We start from the raw sequence: 17562 nt of genomic DNA on the forward strand, positions 1-17562 counted from the left end.
AATCTATGTCCTTAAGGATTCCAAATTTGCTCATATGGCATTGTTTATTCTTTATTCATGTTTTTTTTACCCCTGAAAGTCTTTTATGGAAATAACGGAGAAGATAACATTTGAGACATGTATTTCTGCAGCCAGTTCAAAATTACATACATTTTTAAAACACTTACCTCATTTTATGTAACATTCACAGATGATGTTTTTTCCCATTTAACCATAAAATACAATGTTATAGTCTTGATTAAATCATATTCTTGAAAGTGTTTTAAATTATTTGCTTAACGGAAGAATCAATACATGCTTTGGCAATGACAGCCAGTTATGTAAATAAAAGAACTACATTTTTAGTTATATCAATGACACGTACAGTGGTGCCTTAATACAATGTGCATTGCTGCCACAACAGAGGGGGGAAAAAATCAGTATCATGTCATAAAGTGATATAAAAAAAGTGTTACGTTTGACTTTGGCTAAACAAAATGAAGCAATTCCTTCCGATTCAGGTCACTGACAGAGCCCATTGACGGTACTGTATGTGTGTATTCTTTCGAAAACTCTAATCTTTTTAAACAGTAGGGCTTATTTTTTCACAGTATTATAGAAGAGCAGCATAATTAGGTAGCTGGTAAATTTGATTCATGAGACACAAAGAAGACACATACCTTCGTAAGGCTCTGAAATTTACCTGGACTTGAAGGAATTGCTTGGATTTGTATTGCAGGATGCGAAAGTGAAGCAGATCACCTTATAACTTGAGAACCTATTGTGCTAACTAACATGCAGGGCTGATCAAAGCTTCTATATCTTTTCCCTTTCATCATCAACAGAGGCATGAAGGTGATTCATTGACATCAGTATCTCTGCTTACCCAAGATAGAAACAGAGAGCTGAGAGCTTCCTGCTTCTCTGTGTCTCCCTTGGCCGTGTCCTGGCCTGATAATCACGACTTTACCGGCAGGCCTCACTTGAACTCGACCTGGCAGGGCCCAAAATGAACGCACGCCAACATGGCACCCAAACAAGGCACGGAACATGTGGGAGTGATGGGATACGGACACTCAGCAGGTATCAGACTATCGAAGGTGAGTGCGTCAAGAAGTCTTCCGCTTTATTTAGGTCTCGCCACTACATGGGAAAGAGGAAATATTTGTCTGGGAGTGCTTCTATTATCTGTTCATGTAGCTAAAAGTTCTCTTACAACTGACTGATGCAAGAATGCTGCAATTGTATGCCTAAATAAGGAACTACAGGCACATAACAATGGATTATAACTGTGATTGTCAAAGTGTGGCACACGGGCTCCCTCTAGTGGGATGCGAAATAATCACTGCCCAAGTACAGTTCAGTTCAGTTGTATTTAACTTTTAAGTTGGATGCATTTGCATTTAATCTTAAACTCATTCACTGCAAGCTCTTTTCAAAGCAGTTCCCCATACTGCCATTTTGACTGATCGTTCAAGACCCACAAAATATTATGTTCTGTGACAATATCGGCACCCAACCTGCCAAAAGAAAGCTGAGACTCTCTTTCACTTGTTTGTTTCTTTTTCTGAGCTTTTTCTGCTCTTTAGTAATCAGCAGTAGAACTTGGGTGAGTTTCACCAAAAACTGATTTCTGATGTTTGTTGCTTTTGTGAACCTCAAATTATAAAACAACAAAATCAAGGCATTTTTTAAAGCACAATAATAATTTATTTACATATCTAAAACTAGGAAACACCGTGAGCAATACTGACTCACCGCATGGGTAGTGTGGCTTTGTTACAAGGCGTTCGCCATTCACACCATGAACTGTCTCATCTTTTCTTATAATCGCGACCCGCGACACGTTCTACTAAATACCTTGACAAATACTGTCTTTAATATATATATATATATATATATATATACACACACACACACACACACACACACAAACACAGTCCCCTCCAAAAGTATTGGAACGGCAAGGTCAATTCCTTTGTTTCTGTTGTATACAGAAGTCATTTGGGTTTCAGATAAAAAGATGAATAAACAAAAGTTCAGAATTCCAGCTGTTATTTCATGGTATTTATATCGAGATGTGTTAAACAACTCAAGACCGAGCACCTTTTGTTTGAAGCCACCCACTTTTCAAGTGAGCAAAAGTATTAGAACATGTGAATGACGGGTGTTTGTAGTTGCTCAGGTGTTGCCTTTTAGATTGATTGCTTACACATTAGATAGTGCTTGTTTTTGGCTTTTGGTTTCACCTGTGAAAACTGCATTTGCTGTTAAGCAATCATGAAGACCAGAGAGCTGTCTATGGGAGAAAACCAAACCATTTTCAAGCTAAGAGAAGAGGGAAAATCGATCAGAGCTATTGCACAAACATTGGGCACAGCCAATACAATAATTTGGAATGTCCTGAAAAAGAAAGAAACTACTGGGGTACTGAACAACAGACATCGAACAGGTCATCCAAGGGTATCAACAGCTGTTGATGACAGCAACATTGTGAGAGCTGTGAAGAAACACCCAAGACAACAGTCCGTGACATCACTGCCATGCTCCACACGGCAGTGGTGAAGGTATCACAATACACTGTTCGAAGAAGACTTTTAGAGAAGAATTATACAGGCCATACCACAGGATGCAAACCACTCATCAGCAAAATCAATCAGAATGCCAGATTGGATTTGGTAAAGAAGTACAGTGAGGAGCCACAAATGTTTTGGAACAAGGTTTTCTGGACAGATTAACTTCTATCAAATAAGAAGAAGAAGAAGAAGAAGAAGAAGAAGAAGAAGAATCTTTTATTGTCATGAACATGCATGCATGTACACGAAATTTGTTCTCTGCATTTAACCCATCACAGTGAACACATACACATGTTAGTGGAACACACTGGAGCAGGGGGCAGCTGAAGCACCCGGGGAGCATTTCTGGGTATCAGTGTCTTGCTCAAGGACACCACAGCCGTGAGTCTGGGGGATGGTCCAGTTGGGGTCTTGAACCTATGTCCCCCACGGTGGCAGGCGATGATCTTCACCATTGGGCCACGGCTGCCCAAGTGATGGAAAGGCCAAAGTATGGATAAAAGAAAGGATCTGCTTATGATCCAACACGCACAAGCTCATCTGTGAAGCATGGTGGAGGTAATGTCATGGCTTTCGCTTGCATGGCTGCTTCTGGAACGGGCTCACTAGTCTTTATTGGGGATGTAACTCATGATGGTAGCAACAGAATGAATTCTGAAGTCTACAAAACCATTCTGTCTGGCATTTCATACAAAAATGCATCCAAACTAATCGGGAGACGCTACATCATGCAACAAGACAATGACCCAAAACACACTGCCAACACAACAAAGGACTTCATCACGGGGAAAAAAATGGAAGGTTTTAGGCTGCCCACTTCAATCACCACACCTTCACCCAATAGAGCATGCATTTTACCTCCTGAAGACGCGACTGAAGGGAGGAACCCCCAGAAACAAACAAGAACTGAAAGGGGCTGCAGTAAAGGCCTGGAAAAGCATTTCAAATGAAGAATGCAACAGTCTGGTGGAGTCAATGGGTCGCCGGCTTGATGCAGTTATTGGAAGTAAGGGTTATGCCACCAAATATTAAATTGTATTCAGTTAATTTAATGTCTGTTCCAATACTTTGCACTCTTCAAAAGTGGGTGGGTTCAAACAAAAGGTGTTCTGTCCTGAGTTAACACATTTAGATGTAAATACAATGAAATCAAAGCTAGAATTCTAAACTTTTGTCTCATATTCATCTTTTGATCTGAAACCCAAATGTCTTCAGTATACAACAAAAACAAAAGGAATTGACCTTGCTGTTCCCAATACTTTGAGGGGACTCTACAGGTGCTAGTCATATAATTAGAATATCATGAAAAAGGTGATTTATTTCAGTAATTCCATTTAAAAAGTGAAATTTGTATGATGCATACAGTCATTTCACACAGACTGACATATTTCAAGTGTTTATTTCTTTTAATGTTGAAGATTATAACTGACAACTAATGTAAACCCCAAATTGAGTGTCTCAGAAAATTAGAATATTGTGGAGAGGTGCAATATTTTAGACACCTGGTGCCACACTCTAATGAGCTACTTAACTCAAAACACCCGCAAAGGCTTTTAAATGGTCTCTCAGTCTAGTTCTGTAGGCTACACAATCATGGGGAAGACTGCTGAACTGACAGTTGTCCAAAAGATGACCATTGACACCTTGCACAAGGAGGATAAGACACAAAAGGTCATCCCCTTTCTTGATTGGCCAGCAAACTCGCCTGACCTCAACATGGGGTATTGTGAAGAGGAAGATGCGATACGCCAGACCCAACAATGCAGAAGAGCTGAAGTCCACTTTCAGAGCAACCTGGGCTCTCATAACACCTGAGCAGTGCCACAGACTGATCGACTCCATGCCACGCACGCCACATTGCTGCAGTAATTCAGGCAAACGGAGTCCCAACTTAGTTTTAAGTAATCTTAATTTTCTGAGATACTGAATTTGGGATTTTCATTAGTTGTCAAAATTAAAATAAATAAACATTTGAAATATATCACTCTGTGTGTAATGAATGAATATAATATAGAAGTTTCACTTTTTTAATGGAATTACTGAAATAAATCAACTTTTTCATGATATTCTAATTATATGACCAGCACCTGTGTGTATATCTAAACACACACACACACACACACACATACATATATACACACACACACACGCACACACGCATACTTATGCTCCGTTCAAGTGTGAGGTGCCTAAACTTGTCCGACTTCCAACATGTTGGCTTTCTCTCCCTCATTAGGGGCGTGACAAGCCGAGAGTCAGCACCAAATCTTTATCTTCAACTCAGAATCCGTACTAATCTCAACTCCAAAGTGACGCAACAGCATCGACAGGGGTTTGTTAGTCATTACAGTGGTTTGCAAATGCAAGTTTCACAGACAAGCTGGGCGAGAACCTATTCCATGCCATATCAATGAGAAATGTACTTAATGAGTATCTTCATCAGGAGTGGTAAACGGCTGAATTTCAGTTGACAAATATAAACGTGCACGGCAGTGAATGAGTTCAGATCCGTTTGATTCTGAAACATTTATTTAGGTACAATTTTGAGTTTTATGTGCAATACATTTTGTTTAAATCTTTTCCCCCAACATTTAAGTGTGGTGTTAATTTTCAAACTGTGCATGTTAGTGGCTCACGATAGTATTAAATACACGTTTTGCAGAATAAAATGTAATTTTTAAAATGAATGCTTAGGCCTGTTACACTACTATATTTTAATGTTGGTAACGATTGTGATACTTGGCGAGATATTTTTTTAAAGATGGTACTCATAAAAAGTTTGCGAACTATTGAATTTATCAGAGAGAAGTTACTTTTGTAGTTCCGTTAGAAGGCCAATTCCTACAAATTTCTACATTAAAAAAATAAAAAATCATTTTGTTTATATATTGTAGTTTCTTGAGATGGTGAATTTTTGGTTTTCGTTAGGTGTAATCTTTAATCATAAATATAAAAAGTAAAAACAGGAAATATTTCACTGTGCGGTGAATCTGAGTTTCACTTCTGAATCAATCAACCGAAATAATGACGAAACTGTTCAACAATATTCTAATTTATTGAATTGCACCTGTTATACTGTATAGTATGAAAGATTTAAGGGCATTCAGTATAATTTACATTACTGCCCAACAAATCACTAATACTTGTAGCATGTAAAGTATTGTTGATTATCTGTCAAATGAAATGCATCAACATCTTGGCCATTTGCATAATTTAATATGATCCATCATTTCCCATTTTACAATCAGGGTACATTGCTGCTTGAATCTTTCGTTTTTCTGCGTTTGTTGTTGTTAATCGCAATAAATAAATAAAACAATTGAACACTATGGTTCTTGCTCATCTGCTATCTTTTCAAAATATAAAGTAGAATTAAAGTGGGGCATTGACTTTATTGTGTTTGGTACAGTACATTGTCATTACAAAATAACCTAAGATTTTACATGGGGTTTTTCTCTTGTGATGTGATTGTGACGTTCTTTTACAGCTCTTGTGTTGGATACCATTTGTTTGTACAGTTTTGTGAGTGTAGGACATAATGGCAACAAAATAATTGGTCTTACTGCGCATGTGCTCACATTCTGTTGTCAGCTAACAGTCGCCAAGGCAGGTGAGTGTTGACGGGAAGGTCACATCGGAGGTTATCACAAGGCCTGTCTCACTGCAACAAGCAGGGGCGATACAATTTACATCATTCTCCTTGGTCCGCTTGAGCCTACCGTGGAATATGACGGTGATTTATTTGTTTTAGATCAACAATGGGGTGATGAGATTAATAAAAGACACGTCTCCATGCCCAACCCATCTACAAAAACATAAAAGCAAACTTGAGAACAAAGATCACAATTTTGGGGGGGGGAATTGTTTGAGACGTTTCGGACAAGCATCGTTTGATCCCAGACATTGATTTGAGAATATCAATTCTCTCTGATGGAGCCCTACCCAGGTGGATCCACAAGAATGGAACAAGGACAGACCTCTGTGTCCACAGAAGAATGGACATACTCTGGTCCATGTCTACAGGGAGTGAGGGCATTTCCCTGTTTGTACATTATCCAACACTGGAGTTCTTGCTGTGCTTGTACAATAGCATTCATTGTCCATGTTGTTCTTGTTATCGCCGTTTCCTTCCTCCTCCTCCTCTTTGGATGGCTACTGTAAGAACAGGATACTAAACGCCATGACGATACAGCAGCAGGCCACCCAAGGACTCTTCCGCTCACCTGAAACAGATGAATAGTATCAAGATCACTGTAAAGTTACAGAATGATTGATTGAATTTCAAATTGGATTTAAATGCATTAGAGACAAACTGCGCTATGCAACTTTACAAAAAAAAAAAGTCTCACCTATTCTGGCACACTTCCAGAAAATCCCAAGAAGCCTGAAAGATAAAATAAAAAATTTAAATCACACTTTCCTGTTTAACTATTTGCACATGCGTCACTGAATGATTAACAGCCTTGCCAACAAATACAACTAATTAATTAATTTATTTATTATAAAACAATTTATTTATTTTCTGGTAGGAGGAGTCCCTTCCATCTTTGAAGCTGTTTGACATGCACACCACATTGCATTTGTGTTTGCTCATCAAACACATTTGTGTTTCCTATTCTGGAGCACCCTACCTATGGACATTAGAGCAGTTACCTCTGTGGAAATGATTAAATCTTGACAAACTTATTTCTACACATTCACATTTGGTTAAAGCACACCTAGTATAAAACTGGTCTCTTTTCCTGCCTCATATCCTGTGATCAGTTTTTTTTGCCTGTTATACTGCCACCCTCCTCTCCTGCCCGAAGAGGGGGTGATGAGCAAAGTGAGGCTGTTATTGTAAGAATTCAGCCCGGTTCTACAAAGAGGGGGCTCTCTCTATATGTGATCCCTTGCTAAGGTTTCTTTCGTTTTTTCCCTAAATGGGTTTTTCTCAGGAGTTTTTCCTTGCCTGGATGGAAAGGGGGAGTTGAGTTTAAGGGCTATACAAATAAACTTGCCTTTAAAAGGACTGCCAACAATAGTGAAAATGTTGTTGTGACTTTCACCTTGTCACTCGCATAATATGTTTGGCAAGTTTTTACGCCGGATAACCTTCCTGACACAACCAACCCATTTTTTATCCGGGCTCGGACCATCAGTGGGTGGGTATTGGGGCACTGATTGGGAATCGAACCTGTCCCATCTGCATGAAAGGCAGAAGCTTGCGCCACTAAACTACCAATGCAATTATATTGCAGATGTCCATCCAATGTGTGTGAGATACAGTACCGTGAAAGCGTATTGGCCCCCTTCTCAAATTATTAGATTTTTGGATAGTTTCCCCACTTTAATGTTTAAGATCATCAAACAAATGTAAATTTCAGACAAATAAACCCCAAGTAAACTTAAAATGCTGTTTTTAAAAGGTGGTTTCATTTATTAAGGGAAAAAAATATTCTAAGTTTACCAGCAAAAATAGAGGGTTTTCAAGTATGAACGGCCTTTTTAAGGTCATTTCCATCGGATTCAAGTCTGGCCTTTGATTTGGCTACTTCAAAACCTTAAATTTGTTTTTCTTAAGCCATCCAGAAGTTGACTTGCTGCTGTGTTTTGGATCATTATCCTGCTGAAGAACCCAAGTACGCTTCAGCTTGAGGTGGAAAACTGATGGCTAAACATTCTCCTTCAGGAAATCCTGGTTCCTTCAATCATAGCAAGTTCTCCAGGTCCTGAAGGAGAAAGCAGTCCAAGACCATTACACTACCACCATCCCGTTTGACTGTTGGTATGATGTTCTTTTTCTGAAATGCTGTGGTACATTTATACCAGATCTAACGAGACATACACCTTCCAAAAAGCTCAACTTTCATCTCGTCAGTCCATCTAATATTCTCCCAAAAGTCTTGGGAATCATTAACATTTTTTTTTTTTTTTACAAAGGTAAGATGAGCCTTTATGTTCTTTTTGGTCAGCAGTGGTTTTCGCCTTGGAACTCTGCAATGGATGCCATTTTTGCTCTGTCTCTTCCTTATTGTTGTGTCATGAAAACTGACATTAACTGAGGCAAAGGAGGTGTGCAGTTCTTTAGAAGTTGTCCTGAGTTCCTTTGTGGCCTCCTGGATGAGTCATTCCTGTTCTCTTGGCGTAATATTTGTCAGCTGGGAAGGTTCACCACTGTGCCATAATTTCTCCATTTGAGGTTCATTGCTCTCCCTGAGGTTTCGCTGAAATCCTAAAACTTAAGAAATGGCTTTTGTAACCCTTTCCAGATTGATACATGTCAATTACTTTATTTCTCGACTTCTGGAATTTCTTTGGATGCTGTCATTTTCTCGCAGCTTTTTAGATCTTTTGTCTGATTCGATTTTGTTGGGACAGATTGTGTTTAAGTGCTTTCTGGATTGAACAGGTCTGGAGGTAATCAGATCAGTGAAAATTAACCACAATTAATTCATGATTTAACAAGGGGGGCGGGGGGTGTAATGACTTTTGGGTGTAATGACACAGGGACAGGTAACTTTGAATAGTTTTTTTTTCCTTAATGAATGAAATCACCATTTAAAAACAGCATTCACTTGGGTTCTATTTGTCTTATATTTACATTTGCTTGATGATCTTAAACTAAATGGGGAAACTATGCAAAAATCTAAGAATTTTAGAAAGGGGCTAACACTTTTTCACAGCACTGTATTTTACTTTCATGCATGAGATAATCTTATAATAGTACAAACGGCAGATAAACTATGAGTGGGATGAACGGTTACATTTTAAATATTTGTATTGCCACACAGGATTTTCCCAAAAGCCCATTGTACACAAAGATAATCTTGCCAATTTGGAGCCTGATTCATCCCTTCCGTCCAGTCACCAACGGCCCAACTATCCCTCGTCTCTTGAGAGGCAATAAAATCAGTAGAAACAGCTTTCACTATGATGCAGTGTAGTTCTACACTACTACAATACAAATGAATTAATATCTACATTACCAATCAAAACAGTGCACTATTATCTTAGAATAGTAGTAGTGTGGGCGTACCTAATCAATTTGTTTATGTTGCACTGCTACTGGACACAAACACTGACTGCATGCTTGTGATCATTCATTCAATTATGCCACAGAATACAGTCCAAACATGTTCAAGATGTAGATTACGCGCACATAATACCCGGTCTTATTCTTGTCCAGCAGGCTGGGAGCCAGCGCTCTGATGTAGGCACAGGTACATATCAGGAGAAGAATCACTGTGAGCAGTGACTGGAAGTTGAAAATGGCTGACTGCAAAATTAAAAAGAAAGCAATCAAATTTTAAACATGATCCAGTTCAAATCATGCCAAGAAGGAAGCTGTTGGGATTTGTGGATTTACAACTTCTTACTCACACTTTTTAAAAAGTAGATACATTTACTTTCCTTTTATTATTTCATTGATGTAAATTGTACATGTCTCCTCAATGTAGAGAAGATCTCATGTCTGAAGTTTACCAAGAAAAGTCAGATATATCTTCCATCAGGACTTGGGCTTTGGAACCCAAGTGCCATAGTGCAAGTCCCGCTCCAGATAAAACAAACAAAGAAACAAAACAAACAAACAAAAAAACATAAAATAGCAACTAGTATGTTGAAATCCTAATCTGTTTGCTGATTGCTGTCGAGCTGCCCTTGAGCAAGGTACCAACCGCACCTTTTAGTTTAGTGATTCTTAAAGTGTTGTATGCGGGCTCCCTCTAGTGGTACGCAAATAATCACTGAATTAAATGTTCACACTGTGCATAACGTTACAGTAGCTTAAATATTATTATTATTATTTTTAAAATCCAGTACATTAGTCAAATACAGTTTAGTTGTCCATCCGCTTATCCTCACTAGGGTCGTGGGCGTGCTGGAGCCTATCCCCAGCTATCTTGGGGCGAGAGGCGTGGTACACCCTGAACTGATCGCCAGCCAATCACAGAGCACATATAAACAAACAACCATTTGCACTTACATTCGCACCTACGGGGAATTTAGAGTTTTCAATGAACCTACCATGAAGACAGCTGGGATAGGCTCCAGCACGCCCGCGACCCTTGTGAGGATAAAACGGTACAGAAAATGGATGGATGGATGGATGGATGCATGTTTTTGGGATGTGGGAAGAAACCGGTGTACCCGGAGAAAACCCACACAGGCACAGGGACAACATCCAAAGTCCACACAGGTGAGGCCGGGAATTGAACCCCGACCTCAGAACTGTGAGGCAGTGCTAACCGTGCCGCCACAGTTTAGCTGTATTCAACTTATAAGTACAATACAGTTGTAACATTCATGTTACAACTGTATTGTACTTACTTATAAGTTATTTAACTCGTGTTTAAAAAAACAAAAAAACAAAAAAAAGTTTATGTAGGATCTAGTTCAATGTGTTGTGTGTAACAACTGTGTAGAAAGTTGTGCCTTTTTGACCACATAGCAACTATTTGAGGCACTCTTAATACATCCATGCAGCATCTTCTTACTCGTTGCATGTGCTTTAAATTACAATTATGAGCAAGGTAGATACTTCATGAAACGGTGGTGCATGAGGTGGAAGCGTCCTCGATGGGACTGTTGCAGCTACGTGGCACAATACACTTCATGGTGCGCGCAAACCAGCAGCAAGGAAACAAGATAAATGTTCATGTGACCCATCTTGATAAGGCACGATCAGTTACAAAGTGGCGTTCATCGATGTTTCGGTCATATTTAAAACGACAACGCAAAAAGTCATCGTTTACTTTTATTGACTCGCTAAACATTTAGCATCATAGCTAGCGAAAGCCAGTTGAGTCACAAATCCGTCCAACTACACAGATAAAGGCGCGCTTACTAAGTCAGTGGGCCTGCAACAGGGACGTGATTATGCATGCACCATTTAAATCACGATTAAATGTATCATTTAGCGTGCACGTGCACTTTATGAGCGAAAATATGCTTACCATTTTGATGGTGCGTCAACGCCACATGACACTTCCGGTCTTACGTTCACGTACGTGTGATGCAATGACGCAATGCGTGACAATTCCGCTTTGGTGATTGGCTTAGGAAACAACGGCTGAAAGTGACAACTGCAACAGGGAAATTAGCACAATTTCATTTTCATAAAGCCTTCGTCTATTGGACTTCGCAGTGTCCTAATCACCGTAAGTCTTTTGAGTGTGTTTTTAGGTGTTTCATAAAGCACACACTTGGAACGTTTATTTAAAAAAAAAAAAGTTTTATTCGTAAATCACTGTCACTGTACAACGGCGCAGCTAGGTAATCTTTAATAAAGTATACACGACATGTTGTCAGCATATAGTACTTTACTGACAAAATAGTGGACTTTTGTTGCTGGTTGAGTGTTTGCAAAGTGGTTACAGGGACACGCAAAAAGGGTTTTAATACATGAATGAGGTGGACAAGCTCGGGAGGAGGAGATGTTTTTAAAGAAAATATATTTCCGGTTTGTTCTGCAGAGGTGTCAAAAATACTTATACTCTGTACTTCAATTCAAAGTGCAGATACTTGTGGGGAAAAAAAAGAAAAAAATGAGAAGTACTGGTGCCCGCATTGATAACTTTGCACTGACGAGAAAAAACACAAAACAAGCACAGTACTATCAAAAAATACAAAGATAAGAGTACTCAGTGTTGATGAGAACTTTCCAAGAGGTATCAATAGAACTTTATGTTTATCATGGTTGTAGTATAATAAACGTAAGAGGGACAAAATATTAGAACCAGATCTTGCATGCCACACAGTTCACCCACAATAATAAACATAGCCGCATTAATACCTCACTAACAGTGACAGTCATAATTTTGCATTTTTTTTTTTTTTTTTTTTTTTTAAGGCAGAATGTTATAGGCCTCTTTTATCCGATGAAGTGACTGGTGAGTGTAAGTTGGCTTGTTTGGCGTTTATTAGATTTACGAGTAGGTGCACATACCTCACATTTTTATTTCATGTATTTGTTCTTTGGGGTTGCCATCCACCTCTATTACTCTAATTTGACAAGAACTATTTCATTTAGAAGGAGTTGTCGGTAAATTTATGAGGGCAAGGGAAACAGACTTTGTCATAGTAGACATAGCGTGAACTTGACCTCCTGCTATTACATCAACAGTTCCTGGAAAACAAGGAATATAATTAGTACGGTACTAAAAGTGTCGATGGTTAAATGATTATTCTACAAACCTGTTTTTGTGGTGAGACATGCATTTGTCGGTCTGCCCCGTGATCGTTGCCATGTTTCATCTTCGTTCAATTATTTATGCTATTAAGGTTTAGGTGATGACTACCATCACGAAGAAAAGGCAGAGGCATTTAGGGATAGGCTGATTAATTTATGAATTAATCATTGATTGATTAAGTATATTAATCTAAAGTTAACACAAATAATTTTTATGGTACACTCACACTGGAACAATAATTCTCGGAGTGTAACATGCATACGACTAGTGGTACGCGAAGAGTCACAGATTTTATTGTCCAAATTGTGCATAATGTTACAGTGGCTTAGAATAATATTAAATATACTATTTAGAAATAAAGCCTCTGCCTCTTTTTGATGAACGCTTTGACCTACTTCGCTACTGTATTTTAATGTTGGGAATTATGATGGTATTTGGAGAGCTAAGTATTTTTTGAGGCAGTACTTGGTGTAAAAGGTCATTACTACAACTATCTGGCCCTAGAAAAATAAATAAAATAACTAATTGATTTAGAATTTTCTCCATAGCTGTTCAAGGAAATTTCAAGAGTGCCCACCCTGAGAGGAAATTGTTTTTTTATGAGAATGTGACAATAATCACTTTGAAACACTACCTCCCATCTTCATTTTAACAACCAGTGTTGGAGCAGCCGTAAAACGAAAGCCCAGTGAAGGGACAGCGTAATTGTCACAGCCCTTGATTGCTTTCTACTCTCCATCTTAAAGCACAGGATTCTTCATACAATAAGTGTATACTTTTCATTGTAGCCTTTTACCACAGACATTCCCTTGTTTGCTTTGTACTTCCGGAGCATAGCATTATGTTTTAATGTCGCTAGGACAACAAAAGACAATGGTTGCAGGGTGAACGGGTCAAAGGGTGTGTGTCAAAACTGTAGGGGGGCTATTGTTTGATGATTTACACACTGCAGCATTTGCGTGTATGTTTGTGTGTGCTGATGGAGCGCTTGAACAGATAGACTTCAGGATGGACTTTGAAGGTTTTTGTGCAGCTCCCCATTCCTAACAGACAGCTCTGCTTTTTTTTTTTTTTTTTTTTAAATTGGAGTGGCCTTCTGTCATTACCACAGGGTCATCGTCCTCGCAGACCAGATGTTACAGTAACTAATGACTAGCTAGGCTCCGTTTATGAGGTTAAAGTTGAACCCTTCATCTCCCCTCATCTCATTCGGTCCCTTCCTCTAGCCACACCCTTTCTTGAAGCACAAAGGGTCAACTTTAATCTGCTGCTGTAAGATTCTTGCATATGCTTCAGTATGTCTGTGTGCATGTCAGCATATACAGTAAAAAGAAAAAGAAGGGTGCTGATGCGTCATAAGTTATTGTAAGATGTCTAAAGGGATTCATGTTTCAAACATACCCAGCTAGGCTAACTGCCAATTTAGCTGCTCCTTCACCCCCCATCTCCAATTTCTTTGCCTTGTATTTAAGCATGGATGATGTCTAACTCACTTCCACTTGCAGTGGAACCAGTAATCACATATTTGAGCCTGGACATCCGCAATCAAGTAAAAGTTCTCAGATTATTTCACAGGAAAACAAAGATGTAGCCAATAACCTAAATGGACAGTTACAGGTAAATACTGATTTCATGGATTTCATTGTAATCATTTTATTACTCTTATTTGGCAATCTATTAATGTTAACAGTTGAAGTCGCTCCATTATTCGTAACATTACCTTGAGGGCACAGTGACAGTACTAAATAAGTGTGTACATAACATCTACTTCAACCACAAAATAATGATTTGGCAAGTTGAGGTAATCAGAGCTTTGCTTGTTGTGGTCAAACCTGTCCATGGATTAATTTCTTTTAAAATACATCAGCGAAAGAGAATTGGCAGTTTTTTTTATTTTTTATTTTAGTTATAGTATTTTAAACTCACATACATGATTGTACTGGCACATCACTGGCAATGTTTGGCTCTCAAATTAGGCAACAGTAAAGGCAATTTTGCAAATGTCATTTTGTTCTAACAATGTACTACAATCTGGCATGCCTGTGGAAACTATGTCGAGTCATTTCTTAAGCGCAACCTGTACCTATAAAGGTTGTTAATCAAAGTAAATCCATTACCAAGAGGTACTTGACTGTTATGGTGAAAATGCAATTCATGGCATTTAATTGACTATAAGAATATACAAAATCTGTATGTTTCATTCATTCATTCATTCATTTTCCGTACCAGTAAAAGACGTCGAACTGAGGCCCTGATTTGACTTATCTCCACATGTACGGTAATTACTTTGCTGGTGGTCAGGGAGGCCTCGATCCAATACAAAAGCCTGCCAAAACCTGATTATCTCCATGTGGTTCCACTGAATCAATGAGACCCCCATTGAAACACACACAGAGGCTTTTATTACCAAATCTGAGATGAAAACAATGAGGCATTTTGATGCAACTAAAAGATTAACACGGTGTTGGAAGTTGCAACATCAGACCGAAAACGGGGTTGATGGAACAGCAGGCCGTCAGAGTAGCTATTGGTGCATCCCGATACTTTGAACGGGAATTGTATCACACCATTCTTGTGTGTTTGGTTGTCTGCAGGTGCAGGTGACATATGAGGCATGAGCGGTGCAGTCAGACAGATCACTGTGTCCACTGACCTGGGGACCCCCTATTTCCTGCGAGTTGACTTTGCTGTCAATCTCAGTGCTGGGTTCACACTAGCTCTCTCCGATGGCATCTCTGCATGGAATGGAGAAGGTAAAAGACCACCGTTAGAACTACAGATTTCAGCCCACATCTACTGATTTACTGCACACGAGCTGTGTCCTAGTTAATGAGCTCCACCTTCAGAACACCCAACCTATGCAGTCTACAGGGGTGATGCCTTCTGAGACACTTCCAAAAGCTGTGGCAACTTGGATGTCTTCCCGAGCGATGTGCCCGAACTCAATTGAACTGTCACTCAGTGTGCAGGGTTCGGAGACTAGTTTTTAAGAGTAGCCAACCCTCGGTCGCTAGTTTTGCTCCGATTCAATATTTTAGTCGCTGGTGAGTGGCGTCGCAATTTCGCAGATGTAACGGCCATGTTGCATCACATGAGCTTTCGCAACACAAATATATGTTTCGGGAAGAAGCGAGATTCAGCCGGCTGATACAAATAAAGAATGTTGTACAGTATTTATATTGTGTTTTACAACACTACTACAGTACTTAACAATATTTATAATTTCATATGTACCCATGGGTGAAAAAGCGATGCATGGATAGTCACCTTCACCAAAATGCGCAAGAGCTTTGACAACAGAAATTACGTTTCCGGGTAGAAGTCTGGTAGTGGTGGCCCCAGCCTGTAACAAAACAGTATACACAGTATTTGTACTGTGTTTTACAATAATACTTAACTAAATTTAGCTATAATTTCACATTCCTGTGGATGAAAAAGCGAAACGTGGAGAGACTGTTGTGGAAATGCACAAGTTTAGTCAATGGATGGAGCTAACAGCCTCTCACATATGCAAACTCTGCCTTTACTCTCGCTCAAGTCAACTTTTTTTGTATTGTTCTAATACATATAATATTATGTTACATTACAATGTTATTCTCTACAGTGGCCAGGGCAATCCACTTCTTCTGTGATAGTCATGCAATGTTGTATTTGGTTCAGCAAACTGATAATATGTGGCACCTCAAAATGTTGTTTCGCCATAAGGAAAGTGGTGGTCACAGTGTTTCCGTTGCAGCAGGTTGGTTATACAGTATGTGCGGGGATGTATGTTACGGAACATCCATATTTTGTAACGAAAATCACTGAACGTTGACTCGTTACGGCTGTAACACTGATTGTTCTGGATATTGGAAAAAAATAATCCAGTGTCTGACATTACTGGTGCGTCCATATTGAACAGCTGCTTGGTGCACAATATTTTACTACGCCGCCCGGCTGTCAAGCCGCTGAGGGGTCCAGTTTGAGAGGCACTGGTCTTGATTGATTGATAGATTGATCACCTGCTCTGTCAGTCAACAGACTGGGCCAACTGTTCACTTGCACCTGGTAAAGGCCTGTCCAATAATATTGTGACTCTTTAAGCAGGGGGACACAAGTGAACCTGTTTTCCATTATCCCTTCCCTTCTGTGCTGCAGCTTACAGGTGTATAAAGTCGATGAACCTCCACAAGGCCTGTCTTTGTACATGCACGCCTGTGTTGAGAGTGTGTGTGCCCGGCATATGCACAGTAGTGTACTTTCTGTGGAAAGACACCTGGAAACATAAGTGCTCCTTGATTTTCTATTGCTGTCCATCTGCAGAGCTGACAGGTTGGGATGGGGCTATGACAGCTAACGTATGTGCAGACTTCTCGCTCGCTGTGTGTCTGCGTTTGATGTGTTAATTGGGACTCTCAGTCATTGTGTGAGCAGCTGTGCAACAGCTGATGACATTCCCTTCAGGATCCCTGCATGCTTCCCTTTAAATCGTCTTTCACATACATTCATGCCATACGACGTAATTTGTATTTACAGTTTTGTTCTCCAACCCGCTATTATTCCTTTGCTTCCTGTCCAGTTTTTCTCAAGTGTTTATCTTAGAAAATCCTGCAAAAAATGACCAAAATGCTTTCTTTCTGTCCAGTTTCAGTAGACGAACTTACGAGGCAGGCTAAAGACATGAAGGCCCCAATGGAGGGATATGTCGAGGATCTTCATCAAGCACTGATGGGAGGTGGACAGGGGAGAGAAGGCGAGAGGAGAGCCGGTGAAGGAGACATATATTCTTTTGAGCTCGCTCTGGATTGCCTTCAACTCTCATACCACAAAATGTGTGACGGCGTCTCGGTGAGTCA

General features: G+C 39.5%; 2 protein-coding genes across 4 annotated transcripts in view; one reads left to right on the forward strand and one right to left on the reverse strand.

Annotated features, from left to right (window-relative positions):
- Positions 1-5927: 5927 nt before the first annotated feature.
- On the reverse strand, positions 5928-11605 carry tmem167a (transmembrane protein 167A). The gene is made up of 4 exons (XM_061767181.1): positions 11492-11605; positions 9704-9813; positions 6905-6939; positions 5928-6778 (listed from the first exon to the last, which is right to left on the reverse strand). The coding sequence occupies exons 1-4, from the start codon at positions 11492-11494 to the stop codon at positions 6708-6710; spliced, it is 219 nt and encodes a 72-aa protein (XP_061623165.1). The 5' UTR covers positions 11495-11605; the 3' UTR covers positions 5928-6707.
- The window catches only part of LOC133474960 (DNA repair protein XRCC4-like), a 36847-nt gene continuing 30861 nt past the window's right edge, over positions 11577-17562 (forward strand). Inside the window, exons 1-3 of one of the 3 annotated variants that reach the window (XM_061767179.1) lie at positions 11577-11695; positions 15322-15480; positions 17352-17554. In XM_061767179.1, the coding sequence (XP_061623163.1) occupies positions 15342-15480; positions 17352-17554 (342 nt within the window). In that variant the 5' untranslated portion in view covers positions 11577-11695; positions 15322-15341. The remainder of the gene's footprint in view (positions 11696-15321; positions 15481-17351; positions 17555-17562) is intronic. The other 2 variants (XM_061767178.1, XM_061767180.1) reach the window with 2 other exon arrangements.

This window comes from Phyllopteryx taeniolatus, chromosome 3 (assembly GCF_024500385.1).
Source record: "Phyllopteryx taeniolatus isolate TA_2022b chromosome 3, UOR_Ptae_1.2, whole genome shotgun sequence".
NCBI classification, from domain to species: domain Eukaryota; kingdom Metazoa; phylum Chordata; class Actinopteri; order Syngnathiformes; family Syngnathidae; genus Phyllopteryx; species Phyllopteryx taeniolatus.

Coding starts and splice junctions, on each gene's coding strand:
- tmem167a (XM_061767181.1), bottom strand. Junction 6,940..9,703: donor CTGGACAAGAATAAGACCGG/GTATTATGTGCG, acceptor TTTATCTTTCAG/GCTTCTTGGGATTTTCTGGA. Junction 6,779..6,904: donor CTGGAAGTGTGCCAGAATAG/GTGAGACTTTTT, acceptor CATCTGTTTCAG/GTGAGCGGAAGAGTCCTTGG.